Source organism: Scaptodrosophila lebanonensis, unplaced genomic scaffold (assembly GCF_003285725.1).
Source record: "Scaptodrosophila lebanonensis strain 11010-0011.00,11010-0021.00 unplaced genomic scaffold, SlebRS2 tig00000024-arrow-pilon, whole genome shotgun sequence".
Taxonomy (NCBI): Eukaryota; Metazoa; Arthropoda; class Insecta; order Diptera; family Drosophilidae; genus Scaptodrosophila; species Scaptodrosophila lebanonensis.
In genome coordinates this window covers 11353491-11376974 of record NW_022060538.1, presented here as the reverse complement: position 1 = coordinate 11376974, position 23484 = coordinate 11353491, and the positions used below count along the sequence as shown (strand labels likewise).

The 23484-nt window shown below is 36.0% G+C and overlaps 1 protein-coding gene across 1 annotated transcript; it reads left to right on the top strand.

Moving 5' to 3' along the window:
- The first annotated feature begins 22901 nt into the window (after positions 1 to 22901).
- Positions 22902 to 23484, top strand: LOC115621220 (MD-2-related lipid-recognition protein-like). Its single transcript, XM_030514804.1, has one exon. It carries the CDS (start codon positions 22934 to 22936, stop codon positions 23399 to 23401), a length of 468 nt encoding a protein of 155 aa, XP_030370664.1. The 5' UTR covers positions 22902 to 22933; the 3' UTR covers positions 23402 to 23484.

Sequence of the window (23484 nt, the reverse complement as noted above, 5' to 3'; positions counted from 1 at the left end):
GTTTTGTTTTCTGTGCGCCAATGGCGGAAATGGCTCATTGCACTTTGGCCACAGCAAATCGCATTTAAAGCGCATTTCCGCTGGCTGCAGCTTAGCTACAGTTTTCTGAGCTTATGCCGATCAGCAGCATAACTCAATTTCGGTTTCTCTTTATTTCAAGTCGAGGACTTTTTTTTCAGTTAGGGTGTTTGTCATGCAAAAACCCGATTGCTGTCAACCCCTAGCGCATGCTAATGACACTCAACAAAGCGAGCAACAACCTGGCAGGCACGACAATGTTGATGATTATGCAGAAAAAAAAGGAGAAAAGAAGCGGAGCTTAAACCTGTTTAACGGTGGTGGCTAAAGCGTAGACACAACAATAAAAGAGAAGTGAGCAGAAGCGTCCCACAAAGAAAAAATTTAAATTAGATTAATTGATTGAAATGTGCGACAGTCCTTGGCTGGTTGTCTTTACTGGCTGGCGGATTTGTCTGCTGCCTGTCCTGAGTCTCTTCCACTTGCCGCCCCTTCAGAGGTGTAAAAAATGCGGCCTTAAGGTAATGAAGTGAAAGCTGCCAAGCAACAATCGCAGCTGTGCACATAGTGGAGGGCAGTGGTTGAATTTTGTCATCAAAATCATGTCACTTAATCGTTGAGGATTACCTGTAAAATATTTTAAAACTGTTCAGGCATGACCATGAACTGATTAATATAGAGTAGCATTACAATAAATGTTCCCTCTTTTTCTCAATGCAATCAAGTTCCGATTTAAACATGTGTAACTACTACTTGGTCAATACTTTAGTTATATTAATTAAATAGCAGTTCAGAAACTACATAGTCAATGAAGTATAAATTCAATTTGTACTCTGAAAAGGCAATTCATAAAAGGTACAAGTCCATGAAAAGGCGAAATCACAAACATCATATAAAAACTCACACTTTCGATATTTTGCAACTACTAATTGCTGGATGGATTTAAAGAACTGCAAAGAAATTAATAGAGTATAAAATAAATACGCAACTTACTCTTTAATAGCATAGTTGACAGGATTTTGAATTTATTTTATTTATTGATTTAATTATTGTTTTATCATCCTGGAACTCTTACAATCTACACGTTCTGCACGTTCGTGCTGCCAATTCACTGAGCCCCAAATGAAATAATAAACTGTGAAGTTTATCTTTATCCAATTTAATGATTGTCCATGATGGACAATCTGCTATGAAAAAAAAAAAATAAAAAATAAAAAAAATAAATAAAAAAAATTCACTGAGCTTACATTAAAGCCTTGAAATTCAAAACACAAGAGGCTGTTTCACATAAATTTAGAGGAAATGTACTGCAATCGACATGTACGACAGTGAAATACTCTCTAGGAAAATCGAATTTCCTCCACTGTCCTATATGTGTTGTTCTCAGCGAGCACAGAACTAGAAATATGCAAAAAAAAGAAGAGCGAATTGTAGTTTGTGGGTCCAATACAGTAGTGGAGTGGATTGACTTCCGCAATAACTTTGGGAGGATTAACCAATGGAAATTAAGACTGTAGGTGGAGAATTATTTGCAAATAATTATATACAATGCTTGTGTAGCTTTGGCGAATTGAGATAGAGTGGAAGTGCAGAAAAGAAGAAATAAAGCATACTCGTAATGCATATAGACTAGAAGAGTCTACTTACCATGTTTTGTCAATGTGGGCTCAACCGTTTCCAAAATCCAGATGTTCATACAGACAGACGGATGAACATACTACGGAAGATTAGGCAGACATGTCTAGAAGTCGTCACGTTATGCAGCCTAAGAACATTTTTTATTTATTTTATTTGTATGTACTGCCATCGTGGTAAGGCGTTTAAAGCTCTCTTCACTGATACTTGAATTGTTTAAAAGTTGTAGTGATTTATAAAGTATTATTCAAGAATTAAAGTTTGAACCAAATCAATGCAGTATTTTGTCAACATTTCGAAGTCTAATTTTTTGAAACATGTTTGATTGCGTTTTATGTGGCAATAGTCTTGAAAAAGTAATTCAATATTTTTATTATTGTTTCAATCTCCATTAGTGTCTTATAATTAAAATAACGTTTTTCTCAAGAGTTCTTTATTAAATAACTTTCATTAATTGCCTAAGAAATTCCTTCAATGTCACTAAATTTGCGAACCACATGCTGATGGCTACGAACCACACAAATAAAGCCACACCAAGCCGCATTAAAAAACGTAAACGATAAAAAAAAAACTGAAAATGTTTCACATTTAAACGAAAAGCTTGGTGTGTGCGTGCTTCGAGCGCAGATCAGAGAGTTCGGGGCTTTTTATTTTTTGGTGTGGCAGGCGTGCTCGTGTTTGTTGGATACAATTTTTGTATTTTGTGGCGCGTCTCAACAACTGATGACACATGTGAAATGTTTCGCTTTTTGAGCGTGTGTGTGTGTGTGTATTTGCAAAAGTTATTAATTTTAATTGACTGTTGTGTAATGTTGTCGCTTTTTGCACATTCCGCACAACACTTGAACAGTACGGTTGGTAGTCGGCCGTCGGTAGTGGAAGTCAATGTCCTGCACCGATATGGATGTCGATGTTGGCGATTGCGATTGCGACAACGCCGGCTTTAATTAAACACACCATTTGACACTCTGGCTGTCTGAATGGCTGCCATGGGGGCATGCCGTCATTCTGTTAAGCTAAAAATAGCGACTAAAGTTGAGGCGCTTAATTATTTTGTAACTGTAACTGTTGCTGTAATTATGAGGCTGGCTGCCAGTTGCATTTTGTTGCATTAATAGCCAAGTGCTGGCAATTTTTTTATTAGCTGTCTGCCCTGTCCATCAACAGGCATCTTTCAAATGCTAATTGAGGTATGCAAGCGCTCGATGCAGCCCGACTCAGTCGCTGACGCAGTCACTTGTCACATTTGCATTAATTTTTCTTATTGTTTAACATTTTTAATAGGCGCCACTCGTTAGCTTCCCCCGCCCTCTCTCTGCCACTCTCTTGCTCAGTCTCCTATTGGTCTAATGCTGCTTACAGTTTAATTTTTAATGCATTTGCTGGCGCCTGCAAAGAAAAACAAAATGCAACGAATGCGAACTTATGACATTATCAACAGATCTTTGATGAAGACAAATGATATGCTACATTTTTTCGCTGCTGCTGCATGTGTTGCATGTCTAATTAATGCAACACTTTTGGACTTTGTACTTTCGCATTAACGGAAAGTAAAAACCCGCCAGTGGGTCAATTGCAAATGTGAAAGAAAACTGTTTAGTGTTTCCCGGCGGCAGCTCGCGAATTTGTTGACTCAGCTAGTTGTGATTGGCTCCGAGTTTTATCTTTTTTATTTTTGCATACACTATGTATATATGAATGGGAACTTATAATGCACGCCTACACAAAGCTATACAAACAAGTCATAAGCTGATTAGACTTCGGACTACTATTGGTGGGTTAAAGTAAAGCATGCGTTGCATAACCAATCGTTTCATAAGTTAGACTTTGTTTTATTAGCGACATTTCTAAAACCTAATTAAGAAATAAAATTCAGCCGATACCTGTATATAAATTTTATTAAAAAATATATGGAGATTAATAGAGAAATTAGTGAAATTAATTGTGGAATGCATAGATATAGAAACAATTATATTTTTTTAGTAGTCTGTCCACCCAGATTAAAATGTACATCACGTCATTGTTTCAACTCAAAAGAAAAGACAGCGTCACGAATATACTAACAAAAGAAGAAGGAGAATATAGAGAATAGTTTCTATACAGTAGAGGTAGAGAGAGAGAGAGGTACTTAGTTCTGTTGAGAATAAGCCAGAAAGATCCTTATAATATGGGTCTAACTTACAAGGAGCAGAAAACTTCAGATGACCTAAGAGACATCGTCAATAATCAGCTTGTAAGAAAAAACGACTAATTACTTGTTGGTCTACATTGAACTGAAAATTGTGGCAGAGGAGCCTCTATTGTCAAATAACAGTCATTCGGATTGATTTTTATGAAAAAGCAAAAGTCTGCTGGAATACGATGGCCAGCGAAGGTTGCGATTCCAGCCTAATCTACGTACAGCAAAAACTATGAATTGATTCTGGACAGACAATACGTTCGAGATTCCAATACGTTCAGTATTCATGCAAAGGGTGAACTAGAAAAGTTTACAGAAGTTTAGCTGTAAAAGGATCATTAAATTCTTAGGCAGAACGTTTTGATTTGTTTACTGTATTTGAGATGTGAAGAATGGAGTTCGGTTTTATAAATTAAAATATTAGTCATAATATAAGTGACAAGTTTGGTGAGAAGACGAAATGCCACTAACGCGTCTCTCGATCTGAACACGCACCCTAGGACTCCTCCTAGGACTCGTTTTATGAATGTTTTCCACTCTGGGAATCCTTTGGTATTATTAAGGTGGAAGATATTCTCTTGCCATCAAAAATATTACAGCTCAGATCTTCACGCACACGCTTGTAGAAATGAAGAGTATCTTTGTTTAGATAGTTTTTCATTATCAGCCTACATAAGTGCATGAGAGAGAAGATATAAATCAAGTAAATAGTAGAGGGTTAGTTACGTCATTTTTCGTTTAGCATCAAGATATTTACTATTTCAACTTCCTTTGCAAATTCTGAAACAAGAGTGAAAAAACTATAGCGCCATTGTATTTGTTTATGTAAATACATATATACATAAAAATCTGTTGCTGTGACCAAGAGGCGTAGGTACACAAAACCAAATTTCAAAAACACACGGCTACGATATCTTCGCATCTTTTGAAGCCAAAACAGCAGCGTTGAACGACTTTATGACGCCCTCTCTCGCCTCTGGCCGCACTCTTCAACGCTCTGTGGCAGCCTTTCTGCCTTCCTGCCACGACTGTGCGCATTTTGGTGCACATGTGTTTGCCAAATGTTTGCCACGGCATGTGAAAAATCTTTACAAACCAAACCTAACCAAAATGTGCAGAGGTGTGAATCGCTCGGCTTGCCCTGCCGTGGCCTGGCCTCGCCTGTCCTGTCCTGGCTTCGTCTGTATGTGAAAAGGCAACACACAAATGCAAATAAAGAACCAAACAGCGCACAGGAAATCAAATGTAGATTGTCTGTGTCTGCGGCGTCTGTCTGAGCTAGGAACAACGACCAAAGGATGTGCCCGCCCACCACACACACGTACCCATACATTTTCAACATTTTTATTTTAGCTAACCAAAAAAGAAAAGAATGTTTCACACTTTGTTTATGTTGGCCGACGTCGCCGGCGTTTACCGGCGCTATTAAAACTCAATAGGGGGGCGTGCCAAATTCAGGCTTAGGCTTATGAATGAATTTTAAATCATTCGCTTTAGGTATTTTTTGCAGCAAAATACAAAAGAACTCAACCGTAAATTAGTCAAGCAGAACATATTTTAGTTTTTGCAATGAAGCAGGCTTTTGTTGTTGTTATAAACAAATGATATAACATATTTAATAAACACTTAACTTAGATAGCATTCTAATAATTTTTATTGAAAAGTTACTATATTAGTTACTATTAGTTACGATATTAGTTCCCTTAAAAACGATTACATTTAATTTTGAACAAAATAAATATTCATAACTTAAATCAAAGTATAATATTTAAATTGATATTGATTCGCTATACTTTTGATTTATTTTTAAAGTACCAACTATAATTATTGTCAAATCCGCTTATTAGTTTTTATGCATTTGACAGTTTTCCCTATAAAAATTAAATTATTAAAAATTAAATTGATTTATTTTTAAATTGATTTATTTTTAAATTGATTTTTTTAAATTAATTTATTTTTTAATGTAGCTACAGTTTTATAGCTGGAATTCTGTTCTGGGTTGTTACAAGTTCTGTTTAAAAATTCATAAATCCAAAATATTGAATTTGTGAATAAGAATTATATTATTGGTTGATGTATTAAGGTACGGACAGGCAGGTAAATAATTTCCAATAAGAATTCTAAATCAAATTTTGGCGATTATATTTTTAAAATCTACTTCTAAAAGTACACAAATGTGTATGAAAATGAGTCGCTTATGTAGCCGTAGTTTAGTTAATTGATTTGTAGGCTTTAATTATGTATTCTTCTGCTGAAAAATGAAATTGGAAACCGGATTGTTTGACAAGAAAATATTGAGGATTACGTGGTTCTAATAAATTAATAACTGCACATGGTTTTGTTCAATTGGTCTGCTTTGATCTGCACAGCAGCTCCCATTTGATTTCTCCATTAAATAGAAGTGTTAGATGGTCTTGAATTATAGTATATGTAACTAATTTCAATATATTATTACTGAAAATTTAAATGCAGAATTCAAATCGTGCTCATTGCTGTTGTTGGTATTACTATAACTATTTCTACTACTGTTTTCTTAGCTTTTTAAAATTGCCGAGCAATCGTCTTTGTCAAGTCAATAGCGTCGAAAGTAAATTGGCTTTGAGCTGCCGGAGCCACTATGAACCACTTGAGCGGCAGTGGTTAAAAAAAACAAAAGGAAAAAAAGGAAGAAGAAAGTAGCGAAAAGTTTTGCAAATCAGTTGAAATTATGAACTTCCGTTAGCAGCCAGCGGAAGTTCATTTTAACCCACAATAAAAGTTTGCATTCTTTGCTGCTGCTGTTGATGCACTGAACTATGTGTGTGTGTGTGTGTGTGTATGTATGAATGTATGAGTGTGTGCGATATTTTCATGTTCATGTGCAAAAGTTTTGCGCTTATATAAAAGCATAAAATTTGCATTATTCACTTAAAACAAACAAATACCGCCATATACTAGCACATACTACATATATAGAAAGAGAGAGACAAAGCGAGGTCCTTTTTGCTTTTCCTGTGGAAAACTCTTTTTGCCGTTATGCATAAACAAACAAACAAACAAATATTAAATGCAAATAAATGCGCAAGAAAATTGCAAGCATTGAGAGACGGCATCAACATCCGTACACTCGCACACACTCCCATCGTCATGTGAGGAAAACGCGCAATCGAAAGCAAACAAGGATATATATGATAGGACGAAACAGAATGTGAGGATGTGGATGGGTAGCGCCACTAGGTGCTCCATTTTAAGCCAGAAGCGCAGGCAATTTGCTTTAAAAGTTCTTCAAGATCTTACACGCTTTATAACCATATCTCCATATACACGGAGGTATGTGTCTACGTTTGAAAAGCGCAACGTTTTTCTAGTCTTCGATTTGAAAGACAAACTTTTGCTGTTAAACCAAGAGATGCCACACACTTACCCATCACATTCGTTACGATATTCAAGGCGACAGGCGGCAGCAGCAGGAGCAGCCTGGCATGCAAATGTTGTCCATGGATCGAGTAAGCAGCACATTCGAAGAATTTATAGTTCTTGGTTATTTACCGACAGAAAGTGCAATTCACAAATCGTTAACGGGCATAATAGTAGTCTAAAATCGATGTGCTGCTGATGGCGGGACAATGCGGGGCAGGGCTCTGTTACCTTTTAAAAGATGCCGCCACTTGGCGCCATTGTTTGCCTTGGCTTCATATTATTTGTTTTGTTAGCTCAAGCTAGCGTAGAGCTATTACAGCAAAGCTATGCTATAACAAATTTGTAGGAAGCTAGAAACTTGTATCGGTTATGGTACAACGTTTTAGAGCACACATTCTAGTAAGATCATTGTTACAGCTGCTAATTCAATTAATATTAATATTATTAAAAAGAATCCATAGCTGTTTAAGGAGAAACTCTGGGTAGTTCGACCCCAAATTGGGATAAATTAAGGTAAAAGAGCAAATGGGGCAACTAATATATGGATTTCAGTGAAGCAGGTGAACTATATCTCCGAAATTACTTAATACTGTAGTATTATTGAAAAGATCGTTTTACGTCATCAGAATGTGTGAGAGGAAAGAATTCCAAGTAAATATATAATACATTTATATATATATATATATATATATATATAAAATACAGCTCGTAGAAGCAGCTTTACGCAAAGATTTCAAAAATTCGACCCCAAAATGGGGTAAATGAAAATTTTTCGGAGAAACTACTTACTGATAACTAGTTTAAGGTGAACTTAATGAAAGAACTGTTAAGAATTTATAAAACAGATCTCAAAGATCTCAAAAATTAAATGGGGTAAATTTGTATATGAAAATATTTGGGAAAAACTAGTTACTGATAAACAATTTTAATTGAACTTAATGAAGGAACTGTTAAGATTTTATAAAGCAGATTTTATAAAGAACGGATAAAAATAAATGACGACTCTTACAGCAGTCGGCAGACCAGACTTTTACCCAAGCGAGCTGAAGAAAATTAGAAAAATTGGGAACCAGCCATATAAGTCCATAGACCTCCCAAATGAAGTCGGATACAATTGTAGAATCGGTCGATGTTAAAGTTCTTCCATAGTTTGCGCTTAGATTAAAAATCATACTTCTGTAGAAGTCCTGCTCTTACGAAATATTTAAAGCGATAATAAACATTATAGGTAATATAAACTGTATTTCCTAGTCGCGTGCCATGTATTTGCACCCAAAGTGCTGAGTGTTCTATGCAAGTTTTCTTGAAAGGTATCCCCAAGTTATTCAGCCACAAAAAAACTTATAATCAACAGCTTTGACTCCGGCTTAAAACTCCGAGCAATGAAAATGAAACCCAAAAACTATTCCAAATATGTTCGTGCATGGATGTGTGTGTGTGTGTGAGTGTGTGGTGGGCAAGTATTTCAAAATAACATAAGTATCTGTAGATGCCTGTCGAAAGTTTGCTGCCCGTCGTGGCCTGCCTTCTGGCGGGTGTTGACTCCAACATCGACGTCGTGCAATTCCCCAAATGCGGCCCGTGTGTGCATTTAAGCCACTTTTGCTGAAACTTCACATTAATTTCAATTTGCTGCCAGTAAAAGTTTTCATGCACGTCCGCAAATTGCTTTCGGGTAGAGCCTCACACACACACACGGATTTATGTAAGAATATTATTATAGGTATATATGAGAATATTTGTATGTATGAGCGTGTGAATGGCAGGAACTTCAACACTTTGTGGCTAAGAGGTAGACTATAGGTTTAAATAGTTGCGCAAGTTTAGGTGAAAAGAACTTCAGCTTCAAACCATACATATTTGGGGGCACACAAGAAATCATAAACAAAAGTCGAAAGCAAATCGAGACATATGTATGTGCACTCGTATTTGTTTTGTTTTCTTTATTTTTGACCACCCATAATACGAATTCGCGGAAAGCACAAGACAAACACAAGCTTTGACAAAACGTGCCAAAATATGCTGCCATTGCACTTGAGGCCACCTTCGAATAAACAGGGAGCCCGAGTCCCAAACTCGAAACTAAAGTCACCCACATGTGAAATTTTTACGTGACATTGTCGCATGAAATTTCTGTGAAAAGAAGAGCCGGCGGGCGGCAAGAGGTAAGAGCAGCAGCTGCCTGCCTGACTGCAATGAAATCATTCACTTGTCATTTCTGGATTTGCATGAGGAGGCTGCCGGAGGGGTTGGACGCAACATCATAGCCACTGCAGTTCATTTAATTTCAACGACGACCCTCATTAGTTTTAATAGTTTAACGAGCTCAAGTCACCGGCACAAACTACATACAATGCCGCCCAACGAAATAGATGCAGAATTGTGCGCTGAAATTTGATTCATCATATGACAGGAGCGTGGTCGCCACAACAAAAGCATGCTCGGAGAACGAGTCTACGATCTTGAGCAGATTTTGATGCTCGACTCATGCAACTAGAGCTCTGACTGACCATTTGATGCTGCTGGAGGAGTACCAAACAAAAAGTAAACATGTTGGGTTCACATTAAATAGGTATATATAGCATAAATAGGTAGATATAAAAGCAGACATTGATTATACATCACGTTTGGAAGACTCAACGTCAAAAAAGTTCACATAAAACTTAAATTGAATTGTATTGAAATATAAAGATCTATAGCCTGGATCTATGATCACAGCTATGGAGAAATGAACGAATTGAATCTAAATTATTGCTGTAACTCCCTGATATACAAGTATTCACAACGAATGCATTTACAACGACCTTAAAATTTCAAGCAACGCACTCAAGCCTCCCCAAAAAAGGACATACATACCAGCTCAGTCCTGATTTGGGGAAGAGTTCATACGTTTTCAACATAACAATTGAGAAATTCATGATTGGAAAATGAATAAAGTTTGTCTTTGCCATTTTTTCCTTTAATATTTAATAATAGTTTAAAGCTACGCTTGCACTATACTATGTACATATTCATATTTCAGATTAAAAGATTTGGTTTTAAAATCTGATTTTTTATATCAGGTTAGTTTTAAGCACTTTTTTGCACATTTTTTTTTTTAGCAAATAAAGCAAAATAAATAAATAAATATATGATTGGAAAAGTTCTTTAATTCATTGTTAAACTACTTTTTCCGATTCTTGAGTCTATTCAGTTGGATGGCGGTGTAAATAGTTCTGTTTTGCGTTATATTCAAGCATTAAGATTCAGTAAGTGTGCTGCTCATTAATGAGAATGTGAAATAAGTTGAGCTTTATGCCTTTAAAATTTTATAAATTGGCCAACAAGTTGAGGCACATATGTATGCGGACCCTGGATGGACTTAACATGGCTACCTTTAAGCTCTAGATATTTGTCTTCACTTGGGGTGTCCCACAAGTGATGTTAATTTGCATGCCCAAATGTGAGGCACACTTGTCGTCTGCTTGGTTTTTGTTGTCGTTGTTGTTGTTGTAGTTGTTGTGGATGCCACTGTTTTGGGACAGAATTAGAGAACGGTTGTTGTCTTGTTCTCCAACTTGTGCCTTTCGTTTGCTTGCTGCTTGTCTTGTCCTCCATTTTATGTCCTGCGGGATATGCAAACTTATTGCACAACTTTTCACTCGTTCGCTCTTGAGAATGTCTTGTTGTTAGTGATAAAGATGCTTGCTAAACATTTTTTCCAAGTCATTTACATATGTATCTCTGTATGTAACAATGTGTGCATGTATATTCTATAGTATATAGGTAGGTGAGCAGCCAGAACAAGAGTTAGTCAAAGCTTATGCTATGATATGATATTGATATGATGCCAAGACACTGCAAATATGTTACAGATGGTGATGATGGTGGCTACATAGAATTATGTATTTAATAAATTATATTAACTTTTTCTGAAGTACTAATGATCGACTCAGTTATTAAGATGGACTTCAGCCGTCGGCCTTAATACCAATGCGTACAAACCAGGCCTCAATCTTGTTAGCAAAAGAAGCCATTAATGCTTCAGGGAAAAAGTTCCTTGTCAATACCTGAAACGACAGAGGCATCAAAAACTTTGGAAGACAATACCAAGAATAAAATAAAATTTATTTTAAAATTTAATATTAATATAATTATCATATTGCTTTGAAATTTAAAAAAATAATATATCACATAACATAACACTAAACATAAATCCCACAATATTAGTGACTATACAGGGTGCGCCATCTTTTATGTCGGTATGTAAATATTGAATAACTTTGTCATTAGTAAACAGATTGACTTGATTGATGTTGTTTGTAAATAAAAATATCTCATACTTGAAAATCGGTTGTTTATTTTCAAAGATATTCAATGTTTACATACCGACATAAAAGATGGCGCACCCTGTACATATCTACTTATGCCTCATGAATCAAATCATATTCTCAATTACCTTTTTCCCTCCGGTTTTCTAATTTTTTAATTGCGATTATTTGCTTAATTTTTAGGTAGAAATTGCTTAAATTTACCAATAATTATAATTATAAAATATTCTAACTTGATAATTTGGTCAATTACTTCTATAATTATTATTTTATTTTATAAATTGGATTATATCATGAATGAAATCAAGAATTTCAGCCTTTCCTTGCTTCAGTTTGTAATTTAAATGTTATTGCCAAGTAGCTTCTTATTGCTAAATTTCAAATATTGCAGATCATCATATTATTCCGAACCTAAATCTGACTATATTTGTGAATATTTATACAACTGTTACATAAGCATGTAATTCAATTGTTAATATTCTAGTAACTTCTTATTGTTCAGTCCCAAAGTTTTTGCACCTGCTAGCATTTGCTTACAGTTATTCACATCATTCCGAACCTAAATCTGACTGTATATGTGTCTATTTCTTTATGCTATGTGTCGAGATTAATGCCAAGCTCCCAGGTTTTCCACATAAGCCCGAAAATTGTTTCAATTTTTAGTATAATTTCCAATTTTCTAGTCGCTTCTTATTTGCCATAAATTGTCACATTTAAATTTATTTAAATGCATTTGCGCTGTCAAGTTCAAATTCAATGCTACATTTTTCCACCTGCAAGCATTTCTTGCAGTTATTCAATCATTCAGTCAGCATTCCTGGGCATAGAAATCTGCAAATTTCAGATACCGTGGACCACCCAGCGTGTTTAGCTTTTTGCAAAACAAACAAAACGTCAGTCAGGCCACGAAATGTGGCAGCCAAAATAATGCAATGTTGCATTTCAATGTTGCCAGGGGGGGGCAAAAAAAAAAAAAACAAGAACAACAAAAACAGAGGGAAGACAATCATGAACTAAAGCAACGTCGTGTTTACTTTGGCAGCACTTGAAAATAGTTCGACCACCCGCATACGGATATACGTTTTTGTTGTTGTTGCCATCGTGCCCAAAAGTCAAAATTAATTACAATTAAAACTTTTGCTCCGTCCCCACATCAGCGGCATCAGCAGCAGTAGAAGGAATTGGGCAACACCTAGGCCGGCCAATAAATTGAAATTTATGGGTCACACATGAGCGCCCAAGATTTCGGCTAAAGGGTTTTGGAGGGGACGTTTATTAATTGGCGTGTCGGAGTGTGGTCGAAGCTTAAGGCAAATTTGTCTTCCTCTTCTTCAACTTAAGATGCTGCTACTTTTGGTCAAACCGCAAGGCAAGGCATACACCTCTTGAGCAACAACAATAACAGCAACCTAATTCATTTAACTACTTAAGCTATTAAGACAACGCCCGTAGCTCAGAATTCTCGTTTAAGGGTTACCTTGGACGCCCCCCGCCACACATGTGTTGCCAACGCCTGCGATTCTCAAGATAAATTCACAGTTTTCCATATAAAATGTAACTGTTTTTTTGGCCGGGTGGTTGCCAGACGTCTCGTCCATGTAAGTGTTGCTCACTGATAAGCGGGCCCTGGCCCGCCTACCCAGCCCTGCTCTGCCCATAAAGAAAGGCACATATGCGGCTCTGACAGGCAAACCGCATAATAATTCTTGAGAACAATGTAAGCGTCAATTGTGCGTGGCCAGTCTGTCTGTGTGTGTGCGTGTGTGTGTTCGAGTGGGTGTATGTGGGTAGTTTCTTTGGCCCACATTTGTTGAAGACGACGACGACGTCGGCACATGCCACACGTCAAGCTGAGAAATTTAAATTAAAAACCTTTTTTGTCTGAGATATTTTAGATAGACTCGTATTCCTTTTGGTGCAACAGCATGTTGCATGTGCCCTTCGCTCTTCATCACAGCTTATTCTGAGAGCACTGAATTGATGGAGCTAACGGCCTTGGCACACTCAACAAAAAATCGTTTCCTAAAATTTAGATAAAAATGAGCTTATACACCTTATTTGTGGTACACAAAAAAAGTCTGCCAAAAATTGATTACTAACTAAAAAAAAAATATTACTAACATAGTTTTATTTTATTAATTAGTAATTAGCAAGTGATTGAATTAATTATCTCTTGACAAAGCCGTCATTAATAATAAATAACTTTTGTTTGATGGGATCTATGGGTTCTATATGATATACTTGTACACGTATTTCGCAAATTTCGGGTCATTAGAAAAAACTTGAAACGCCATATTTTCTTGCAATGTCTGTAAGCACAAAACTGTTTGTACCAGCAAAATTTTTCCCCGATCATTGCAATGACAGTTGAGTATAGATATGCTTCAGATATATTTATAAACACTCTAAGGATACGTTTAAGAGTGATATTTTCACCTTTCGATTTGATTGCCACTCAAGGAATTGCAGGAGTTATGGAAAATCTTTGAAGTGAAGTGAACGGTAAGCATAGGAAAGACAACATAAACTTTCCATTTCATCTGCCAAGTTTGGTTTTTCTAATTCATATATTATCCGAGATATTTGGGTTCATACAGACGAACAGCTTGATGAACGTTTAGTCATGAGTATTTCGACTCGCCTTATGATAATGAACAAAAATTTACTAGTATATACATCTTTTTGTTTATTTTGTACTTTTTATTGGAATATCTTAACACTCACAAACTATAGATATATTTCGCTAGTAGTATGAGCGGAATTTGCTTGGATAAGTGGCTGGTATTTGAGATTTCCCTTCATGTTTTTTTTCGAACGGGTAATTGTTGTGGAAAGTACATGACTGGTTTGGTGTTCTGGCCTGAGAGGGAGAAACCGGAAATCGCCGTAGATAAGCAGCAACATCGGTAAAGGAGAAATAAAAGAATACATGTGTACTATACTTGTAGTTCCCATCTGAAGGCTTATCAGCTTCAGTCAGCAGATCTCGAACTCAAATTCACATTCCCGCATAAATCAGCGAGAGCTCACTGCTTAGCCAAAAATGCTCATAAAAGCAGATCTGCAGCTTCACTTTTTTTTTCCTCTACTCCCCGTTTTTTCCACACATGAGTATGTGTGTGAGTCAATTAATTTGTGCGCTTAGTTCAACTAATTATTCCAAGCAATAAAATTTCCAATAGATGTGCACGATACAAGTGCAATGAATGGGTGGGTGGGTGTTGTGTCTGTGATTAGAGATTTGGGTCCACACCTACCCAAGGAGCTGCTCATGTCTGAGATGAAAGACAAAGGAAGACACGTTTCATTCAATTTGCAAAGGTTCCTTGGCTTGCTTGAATTTTTTTTATATTTAGCTTAACAGCGTAAATAAAAATGGAAATAAAAAGCAAGACGACATTTAAATTCAAATTGTGAGTGGAGACGACGATGTCGCTGACTCCAACTCCAACTCTGGCGGTGGAAAGATGTTGAAGACGAGGACGGCGCCACACGTCGGATTAGTTTTATGTGCGCCAAGCTCAGAGCAGACCAGCTCAGCACTGACTGGCGTTCAATTAGAATGTACGAGTACACTGTGGCAGGAATAGGGGCATTGCCACTGGGCTGCCACTGGGCTCACTGCCATTGGCTATGCGTTCAGCCAACGCAATTGTTAAAATCGAATTAAGCCACGGTGTCGCATACTTTTGATCTCCTTGACGACGTTGCCGGGGCCACACACAGCCAATGAGATGTTGCAGCCACATTGTGTGCTTTTGGCAAATGTCCTTATATTGTCCTTGGCAGTCATTGCCCGCTGCCTGAGGTATGTCGCACTCGATACTGCGCCACTCCACCCCACCCCACTCCACCACACTCCACTCCACCTCACTCCCCCCTCAGCACAGCTCTCGCACTTCACTCGCATTCAGTGCCTTGTCGCGTTTTCGGTTTCAATTTCAGAATGCCGGCGCAAATGAAATTAAATGAAGATTAGTCGTGTGCTGGCAGATTATTCCGAGAAATAAAAATCTTCAAGATACAACTACTGACTACCCACCGCTTCGCAAACAGAGCTCAGCTACACAAATGTCTCATTATTTTTTCGTTTTCGTTTCGTTTTTGTTTTTGCCTTTGCCATTGTTTTTATTTGCGTTTTTATGGAGCTTGAGGTGATTTGCAAAAGTTACTAGCGGGTCTGGGTATCATGACTATTACCCCGCGTGGAGCTCATTTGACATTAGTGGCAATCGGCTTGGTTGTTGGGGCGACAAACGGGAGCGAGACGACAGCGGACTTTGCGCAAATCATAGGCTACATTTAACCTACAAATGATGGCCGCGCTTCAGCAAATTTATTAAAGGGTGTTCGTCTATCAGTCGAGCCAATATCTAAGGAACAGCATCAACGAAAGAAGCTGTTTTTCGTTTAAAAAATGGGCAAGCAATTCAATTGAAATTTAATTAAAATGAAGTTCTTATTGCTATTACAAATTTGTAAACATAATGCTCGGGCAAATTTAAGAAAAAGAAACTACATTTTAAACAAGTTTACTTAGTTTTAATAGTTTGCCATTTAATTTCAGGAGTCCTCTGTCTTCTAAAAATATTAAAAAATATACAATTAAAGTATTTAAATTACATTTTCCAATGTGTCGTTTCATGAAATGTCTCTGGGGGAGTTGGCATTGATATAAAGATTTCCATCACAATTATACTAAGATTTTGAGAGAAAAATTAATTTTAATATTTTATTAAACAGCATTGTAAAACATAAATAAGTTATTGCCAAAAGCTTAATATAAGGTGTTTGAACTAAATTAAATTTGCTCTCAAAATGCAAAAACTTCAATCATTAACGGCAGTGTCAGACACAATCAGACACAATCAAGATCGACCAAGCCCAAAAATCTTTAATAAATAAATAACACAAAACGCATTTTAAGAATAACTTTTTTATAAATTAATCGATAGCATCATAAGTTTCCGGATCTCAATATAAATTCGGTTCATTTATAGTCTGCGTTTATTTTTTTTCGATAAATTGGAGCATAATTGTCCAGTCACTGTGTACATGTCCCGGTACGTAATATAAATATTGGGTACTATTTATATGGACCTCCAATAAATTATTTATCAGAACACGATAACAAATGAAATGAGTCAAATAAATAAATGCAAAAAATTTAATTATTTTGAAACTTTAATGAAATTTACGCCAGCATTTGATAAAAATTAAGCCGAAACGGAAGCAAAACAGTCGTAAATGAACATTTAGCAAGATAAATTGGACGTGGGTATAATAATATCGAATCTGAACGTATTTGTTTCACTGCATGGTGGCGATTTAAGTAAAAAGTTGCTCATTTTCATCGTTGCTTATTAAATTTTTCAGTTGGTGAAACGAATACAAGGTTTAAGCTTTACGGAACCGCATCTATTGGATATTATATTGGGAGCTCTATACCAGCAACACTTTTAGACAACATTCTTTTGACAACATGGGTGTTTCCTTCGGAAGATATCTTTTTATTTTTAAGTTGCCACCACTAACATTACCAGCTGTGTAAAATTTTCCACGATTTTGTTCATTGGTTTTGTGTTTTATGAAAATTTTTTGATTTTGCAATCTCTGAAATTATTGAAGAAAACAGTTCGGTTTATTTTTCATGAATGGATGTTCTACATTTAAATCGTTACGACCATTGCAAAAGGCAAGCTATAGACAGGCTTTTTCACAAACATTTCTGAAAGGCATAAAATGTGCGGAGAAGGTTTAGAAAGCGTTGAAGACGAAACATCTCCAAAACAACACGTAAAGACTAACAATGAAATAGTGCTCCAAAATTATAGATTGTTAACTAGAGACATTGCTTTTGTAATGTATATTTGTAATGTAAACAACATTTTAAGAAAATGTTTGTGCCTCGTAAAAGTGAAATATAGCTTGGTTCCAAAACCCAAGAGCGAAAGTGCTGCTACACTTTCGAATGCCAGAAATGTTCTTAAGCATTTGTAAGTAAGTCTTCGATTGGGCCGGTACTATCTTGTTGTTGGTGCTTCTGAAATTATTAAAACTGATTTGTTGAAACCAGTGATATCTTTGTAATAATGAACAAATTAATACTACTGTTCCAAAGTAAACAGTACTTTAAAAAAAAAAAACAGAACAAATGGTTTTTTCGGCAAAATCAATTTATTTTATTCAAAATAGTCTCCTTCTGCTTAAATACAGCTTTTTGCACGATCCAAAAGCGTGTCGAACGAGTGTTTTAGCTCGTTGGCCGGTATGGCCGCCAGTATGCCGGTGCAAGCCTTTTGAATGGCCTCTACGTCTGCATAACGCTTTCCTTTCATGGGCAAATGCATTTTTCCGAAAATGTAGAAGTCGCACGGTTCCATATCAGGTGAATACGGCGATTGGTTAATGGTTAAAATGTGATTTTTGGTCAAATAATCGGCCACAAGCGTCGATCGATTCTGAGCAATTTTCGGTCGTCAGTCAATTTGTGCGGAACAAACCGTGCACACACCTTTCGTAAGCCCAAATGTTCGGTCAAAATGCGATAAATCGGTGTTTTGGAGATGTGCAATTCCATTTCCATCAATTTCAATAATGATTTCGGCTGATTTTTGATGAATTCACGCACAGTTTCGATAGAATTTTCGGTGATCACGAATTTTGATTGGCCCACATGTTGATCGTCATTTATGTCCTCAAGACCACTTTGAAAACGTTGAAACCACTCGTGCACTCTGCTACGGGATAGGCAATCATCGCCACAAACTTGTTCCATCAATTGAAATGTTTCGGCAAAAGTTTTACCAATTTTAAAACAAAATTTAATGTTGGCTCTTTGTTCGACGCACATTTTCGCACCGATAACAAAAACATACTGACACTTAAAACGCAATAACTTAACTTCCAATCGATGAAATGTCATGAAATCCTCACTGGACAATCGATAATGATAGCAGATTCTAACGCATCAGTCGACATATAGATAGCGCCACCAGGGGGCGCTAGATTCAAAAAGTCCTGTTTACTTTGGAACTCACCTTGTATGTATTGATGAGGTGATAAGTTCTTTCTCACTTCGAATGAAATGTTTCTCTTCCGTGACATTTCTGGAACCAAATCTTGCCAGTTTTCAAGTTATATTATCATCATCATTCTCTTACCGCTTATCTGTTATCTGTCTTACCCATTTCACGCCTGGCAGTCTGCTCCCACTCCCTATTAATTGCTAACCAATTTGCTTTTACTGATCACACACTCAACTGCCTTCCCCCCATCCCCTGCCGACCCCGTCCAGCACTTCGGTATTCCTGCCACTTTGATGACCATCGTTGGCCAGTGTTGACATTTTTTGCATATTAATTGAAGACAAGGCGTCGCTGCCGCCGACTTGGTTGCTCTTTTTCACAGCCTCGCGGCCGCTGGCACCCTTGGTTTAATTTGCGGTAAGTTCATTAAGTAATAAAACATAAATTTCATTTTTTTCGCTCGCTCTTCTTCTTTTTCTTCTTGGACTTGTGTAGTCACCCCACCGACATGGTTGTTGCTGTTGTTGTACTTGTTAGTCGTTTTTTAATGCTTTGCATATTTCTTTAATGAATTAATTCTGTTTTGTTTTGTTTATTCACCGTTCAGTGGACTTTGATAAAGGCGAAAAGTTGACGATAAAAAAGGCGAGCTGAACTGAAAAAAATATTATAATTTATGCGAAAAATATAACAGAAATAAAAGAGAAATGCTCGCGGAGGGGTTCAGTGGACGGTTGGTGGGGTTTTTAGGAAAAACGTGTTTTCATCAAATGCTGTTAATTATGACAGCGTCGGAAAGTTTTCTATCAATTCGCTTGAAACTTGTTTCGCAGTTTCTTACTCTTTTAATTGCACTCTGGTTTTATTTTTCACAGCTAATAACAATTTGGGAGCTACAAACATGTTTTGCATAGAAAAATGTGTCTCGGCACTTCGTATTTATATTTTTGTCAATTTAATTGCATCCTTGGGGCATGATAAAAATGTGATATCAAAAATCTTTGTTGCTAATTGCCGACAAAGAAAAAAAATTATAAAATTAAAAGGAATTGCTATTTTTGAAAACGAGCTGTTTTTATTCAAAAAGTTATCAATGCTTGGTTTAAGGATCATATTGAAAACAACTCGTTTCATAGCCCATCGCAATAATGTGAAAAAAGTTTTGGTGTTATTTTCAAATATTGAATGGCACAAACAGCCTTAAAATATACACCCAATTCCGAAAGGGGTATTTTTTATTATTTAAACTTTCTGTTTACCTTGCGAAGCGCCTTGTATTTTGTATCCAATGCGATGAAGAATTACTATACATTTAACATAAGTAGTATTTTAGGAATTTAGACGTAATCGTTACTCAATTATTTATGGAAAGTGATTTTGAATTTAAAGAAAATGGTTTCCGTTCAGAAAATTGATTCTTAAATTAAAAAAAAATAAATTTGCCTATTATTTAAATTGTACAACCAATTATAAACAATAAAATTAACATAATATATTTTTTGAAATATACTTATAAGTATTATGAAAAAATAATATAGAATATTAAATATTTTAAACATTGATTACATTTTACAAGTTTTTATAAACGAGCTTCCTATAATAACAAATTTTTATTAAACGCAATTATATAATAATATAGCATTTATAAAGTTTTCATTTTCTGCTTGCATCAGGAAAACGTTGTACTTATATGTTACAATTTTTTATTTTCTGGTTTCTATAAGAGTAATGACGTTGATTTTAAAAAAAAACTTTCCTATATATAGGAAATTTCACCATAATTTTGAAAGCATTTATTAAAGAGCTAAATTGTTATATAATAAATAAAATAAAACAGCATTTTTGCAGCATGAAGAATAATAAAATATTGTCTTTAAAAATTGCTTAAATTAAGCGTTCAACGAAGGAAATATTCATCAAAACCCTGTTAAGTAATTGTATTTATATAAATATATTTTATATTTTACGAAGTTTCTTTATAGAGTAAGAATACAAACATTTTTATAAACGTTGCAAATGCTTCTATAATTTGTGGGCAACACTTCATTTTTTGAAGCGTTTCTCATTTAAGTAACAGTTTCTTAAAAGAAACAAAGTCTGCTTTGACGGTTTTTTTTATGAATGTACTTAGTTGTTATTGTTTCTGTTGTTCTTCCAATTTGTTGACATGTTTGCCGGCAAATGAGCCGTGCAATTGTCGTGGCTGTATTTTTTCTTCAATATCCGTCCGTCTTTTTGGTTATTGACAGCAGTTTGACGTTGTCATTGAAGAGGAAGAGGAGTCATGCGCCGGGGCGCGTCTCAAATGTCACAGACGTGTGCGCCCAGGAGACAGACGTGGCAACATCTTGGTCGTGGGTGCAACGTACTTGTATGACTGACTGCCAACTCGGAGTCTGAATTTCTGTTTGATTAGTGTGTCGATCGACAAGGCATGTTGTTTGTTGCATGCTGCATGCTGCACAAGCTGAAGCTGGAGTTGCTCATTAGACGCCGTGCTCAGGGCGGGCACATCTTGACAAACGTTTAGCTGCTTGTCAGCCTGTCAGCAGATCGTCTGAGCCAGCCATGTGCTGCCGCACCAACGGGCCATATAGTGAGTGCTAATGAGTAGGTGTTGTTGTGCCAATTAGTTGTTGTAGTCTCAAATGCCCTCAAATGCCTTCCACACATGTGTACATACCTTTGCTGATAACAGCGGAATGACGTAATTATTTGAGCTGCTCTTGATACTCTTTTGTCGTACAGTGAGAGGCAGGTAAATAATCGACATGCCTTTAAATTCAACTTACGTTTCTGGTGTTGTTGAGCTCTATCTATGGTTGACATAGTGGGAATTCAAATATGTTTTCCTAATACTTATATTCATTATGTGAGAGTCGGTATTTTTAAAAATATATTGTATTATTAAGAATGGTTTAAAACGCATTTTCTAAAGAGTATACGTTAATTTTGAACTGCATTTTTGTTTCGTTTTGTAGTTAGTATAATACTTAAAATACAAAATAGAAAAGTTAAAATAAAAATCATAGAATTAAAGAAAACACTCTTTGAAAATTAAGTATATTACTTCATCGAATTAAAAATTTTGCGTATTTTATAATCAAAATTAAATTTTTAACATATATCTATTAAATTTGTATAATTTTGAATTAATAGGTAAAATTTGAATATATTTACTATTTTATTTGTTATTTTAATTTTATTTGTTTATGTGTATTTATTTATGGATTTCTTACGTGTATAACATAGAAAATAATATAATTCAAATTTTAAAGTTATTTGTAACTATGCAATGTTTTTTTTTTAATTTTAAATATTATAATTATTTAAAATAAGTAATGAATGGAATTAATATAATTTGTTGATAATTGCAGTATAATTCATACTATTATATATTTTTTTAATATATTTTTTATAAAGTTTATTAAAAATCTGTTCTAGGCTGGAAAATTATTAAATTTTATGGTAGCCTTGACATTTTTTCTATCATGCTTCTGTAAATTGATTAGGTTTTTGTCAATTTGTTTTTGTAAATTATTTTTGTCAATTTTTTAAGTATTATTGATTTCAAAAAAATAAAAAGTCTTTTAATTTTTTTATAGCCTTATGTTTTGTCTCATTTTGTTTGACCTTTATTTAAAAATGTTATTCTTAATATTTCCTAATTATTTTTCTTCAATTTTAAGAAGCGCAATATTTTGGAAAATCGAATTTAGTGGAGTTATAGAAGAATTCGATTGTTGTTATAAGCTCACAAGTAGTTGTATTATGTTCATAATAATACTCGTAACAGAACACTGCAATCGGTAGAATGTGTTTCATATTTGAAAAAATTCAGTTCTGAATCAAAACTTTATATAAGTATTATAATGCTTGTCTTTCGATGAGCAAATGCATTTTGTTTTTGATGACTTCATAAGTTCAATGCTGCTTTTATCGCTTAAAAGTCATGCATTTTTTCTCCGGCTTGCTCAAACCTTTCGTCTCGTTATCCCTGTGTATTCAACTGATTGTTTTTGAACCAAAACGAAATAAATTAATTTGCCTGAAGAATGTGTGTATATGTATGCATATGTGTGGTTTGTTAATTTTGAGAAATGATTTTGAACCACTATACACTGTGCTTATCGTATCATGTCTGGCAGCACATGCTTGCTTATCGCATCGTTGGGCTAAGCAGCGGGGCAGTAACCCTCTAGCTGGGACGCACTAATTACGATGCTTATCGCCAATAGAGAGCACCCCTGCGATTTGCAGGTCATATTTCTGGGATGATAAGCAAATGACAAGTGAGCCGCTTGAGCCGAGACTCAAGGCATTCAGTCTTAAGCTTCCCGAGCAGTCACTCAGACGTTGTCGTCATGTTGTCGTTGCCGTTGTCCTTGCTCCTGCTGCTCCTGATCGCTGTGTCGAGTGGGGAGGTGGTGAACTTTAGCAACTGCGACGATAGCGTGGATAGCTGTACGGTTGACCAGGTGCGTGTGGATCCGTGTCCACAGGCGGCCAATAATGCAGCCTGCCACATAAAACGACGCAAGAACTCGATCATGAGTTTTGACTTTACGCCCAAATTCGATGCGGATAAGTTGGATGCTACACTGGTGTGGGTGAAGAGCGAGACGGAGCACCTGCCGTTGGTTACTTTGGAGCGGGACGCTTGCAAGGCTACGCCATGTCCGGTGAAGAGTGGAGTGCAGCAAACCTATACCTTACAGGTGCCCATCGAGCCCAAATTCCCAACCAGTGCCTACACCATACGCTGGGCCCTCAAGGATGCGGTGAGCGGCAAACGTTGCTGTTTCAACATCGACATCAAGGTGGTGCGTTAAAATGTGAAAAGAAATTAACAATCGAAATGAATTTATGCAATAAAACTAACTTTTTCCAAATATATATAATGTTTATTTTCACA